Here is a 3,095-nt window from a genome sequence, read left to right on the forward strand (position 1 = left end):
AGCAGCATAGAACATTCATTCATTTTCTACCGCTTATCCTCACAAGGGTTGCGGGGGGTGCTGGAGCCTATCCCAGCTGTCTTCGGACGAGAGGCGGGGTACACCCTGGACTGGTGGCCAGCCAATCACAGGGCACATATAGACAAACAACCATTCACACTCACATTCATACCTACACGCACAACCAAAACTTTAAATTATTGTTATTTATTCTAAATTATTTAAATTATTTGCACAAATTACTCTGTACATTGTTCATATTTGATGTAATCTATTTATTCTCCACATGATTTATTATTTATTATTTATTATTTATTATTTATTATTTATTATTTATTATTTATTATTTATTATTTATTATTTATTATTTATTATTTATTATTTATTATTTATTATTTATTATTTATTATTATTTCACAGGAGCCAGGCAACAACATTTCGTTGGCAATTTCACTGTTGTGTTATTGTGCAATGACAATAAAGAAAGTCTATGTCTATGGACAATTTGGAGTCGCTAATTAACCTAGCATGTTTTTGGAATGTGGGAGGAAAACCGGAGTACCCGGAGAAAACCCACGCATGCACGGGTAGAACATGCAAACTCCACACAGAGAGATTGAACTCAGGTTTTCTAGCTGTGAGGTCTGCGCGCTAACCACTTGACCGCCGTGCAGCCCAGCATAGATGCAAAAACGCCCACGCAATGCAAATAAAGAATCATAATAACGTGCAAAATGATTATCGTAATTATGAAAGCAGCAGCCTGGCTTTGTATGACGTGACGTTTGTCGTCTTTGTGCGTTTCAGGGTGCGAGTTCGCTACCAAAAGAGACAGAAGCTGCAGTTTGAAACGAAGCTCGGAATGAACTCTCCATTCTGATGACGTTGATGAAGCACCAGTGCCCAAGTCGTATCCGCCGGCAGCTGAAGAACGTCGGCATAGCAACACAAAGACACAACGTAGCACTGATGCAGCGGATGCCAACAAGTCTCCTTTTCCTTGGCTTTCTTACAGACGACTTCTCTTGCATGATTTTACTCAGCACCTCAAGACCATATTGGGACATCAAACGATTTTAATGACTTTTTAAAGATGTTTTATGGTGGAACAGAACATTTTATCACCGACTTTATCCATTCCAAAACTTTATTTAGAGCACATGCATTTTTTTTTAGCAGAGGATGTCAACTAATTGTGACGCCTACTGTATATTTAAAAGGAATTCAAAGAAAGCCTCTTTTCCGACTGGCTTTCTGGAGCAGTGCGGAATCACGTGTACTCTTTTTTTTTTTTTTTTTTGAGAATATCACATGTGAGTAAGCGAAATTGCGCTGTCAATCACAAATCACTTTACAAATAAAAAAACAAACAAAGACCAAAGTCTATTATGTGTCGCATGGCCAAAAGGTACAGTGGCAACAGCCCAAACATAATTACAGAAGAGAAGCACAATGGAAAATGGCCATGACAAATATTTGACATAAACGGGTTCCATGGACTTTAATTCAAGTTCTTATGTGCACCGATTGTTGATGTTTTTATATACTGTCCTGTACTGTACTGTTTCCATAATAGGGGACACCCAACTCACCTTGATATGACACCATGTAGGAAATTGGGCCCATGAGGACGAGGTGAGATTTTAATCTTCATTTTAACAAAAGTACAATGAAAAAATGGACAAAGTTTTGAAATGTTTATTCTCCAAGAAATTGACGCTACAACAACATTTTTGGAGACCAAATAAACTATCATAATAATATTTTCTTTAATATGTCATCTTTCACAGCTAGGAGACCAGGGTTCAATTCCACCCTCGGCCATCTCTGTGTGGAGTTTGCATGTTCTCCCCGTGCATGCGTGGGTTTTCTCCGGGTACTCCGGTTTCCTCCCACATTCCAAAAACATGCTAGGTTAATTAGCCACTCCAAATTGTCCATAGGTATGAATGTGAGTGTGAGTGGTTGTTTGTCTATATGTGCCCTGTGATTGGCTGGCCACCAATCCAAGGTGTACCCCGCCTCTCGCCCAAAGACAGCTGGGATAGGCTCCAGCACGAGGTGCCACTCTTGTTGTGTGTGTGTATGGAAGCAGTCTCTTCTCCACTCTTAAAGACAATGCAACTATGACTGACAAGAGGTCTCACTCTTCTCCATTTTCTATGAAGCTTGTAGGTGCAGATGCAATGCACAGAGTGAACCGTCCTGCCTGTTTGGAGGCGAGAGATGTGGAAAAAAGACAGGTATGCTCAATTTGTGTTTATTCAAAAAATCTGATTAATCACAGTTTTGTAATTAATCGTGATTATCTACCATTTTGAATTTACAGTTTTACTGTATTTCATGAAGAAAAAGATAAATAACAGGACAGGATTATAAATATTTGTGTGTTTTAACAGCTCCAAATGAAGCAAACGTTTCAATCCAGCTGAATTTGAATCACACTTGAACTTTGTTATGGTGAAAAATGGGGGTTGCATTCATAGACACCACGTCATTTATTTTGAATTCATGTGTTTCGGGTATATTTTCTGGCCTTTCGGAGCATGGTTAAATGCAACAACCTAAAATGGACTGGAGACGTCTGTGCGGCTTGTATGGTTCTGGAATTTAGTAACCAATTTACCACCATTAACACATTTTTTTGACAGCTCGAATGTATTTATACAGTATACTCATCATCATCAACTTTGTTTGTGTAAACTAAATCAATTATTAAAAACCAGAATTTAAGGACATCATCTTTTGAAATGTTCAGTTTTTAAATCATTGACAGAAACGAGTGTTTAAGAATCCACTCTTATGAATGGACAATTTACTTAACAAAAAAGATGAACATTCATAATCTTTTCTATGTCGCTTTCTTGTACAAATTATTCATATCTGTCAACGAGTTACTTCCTAAACTAAATGCACAAATGTCACATTCCAAGCACAAAACATGACAAAAAGTACATCTGTCAAGCGTAAGATGGGGTTTTTACTTCAGAGAACCATGAACAGGACATTTCCTGTTTAGCAATTGAGTGGACATGTTTGTGTTTCCGTTCAGTGACGACACGTCCGAGATTGACCAATCAGACGAAAGTAGGTTA

The 3,095-nt window shown here is 38.1% G+C and overlaps 1 protein-coding gene across 2 annotated transcripts in view; it reads left to right on the top strand.

Moving 5' to 3' along the window:
- tmem94 (transmembrane protein 94) overlaps positions 1–1,975 on the top strand; it is a 31,270-nt gene extending 29,295 nt beyond the window's left edge. For both annotated transcript variants that reach the window (XM_058061328.1, XM_058061329.1), the window contains one exon: positions 808–1,975. In XM_058061328.1, coding sequence (XP_057917311.1) covers positions 808–880 — 73 coding nt within the window. In that variant the 3' untranslated portion in view covers positions 881–1,975. The remainder of the gene's footprint in view (positions 1–807) is intronic.
- Positions 1,976–3,095: the final 1,120 nt, after the last annotated feature.

This window comes from Doryrhamphus excisus, chromosome 22 (genome assembly GCF_030265055.1).
Source record: "Doryrhamphus excisus isolate RoL2022-K1 chromosome 22, RoL_Dexc_1.0, whole genome shotgun sequence".
NCBI classification, from domain to species: Eukaryota; Metazoa; Chordata; class Actinopteri; order Syngnathiformes; family Syngnathidae; genus Doryrhamphus; species Doryrhamphus excisus.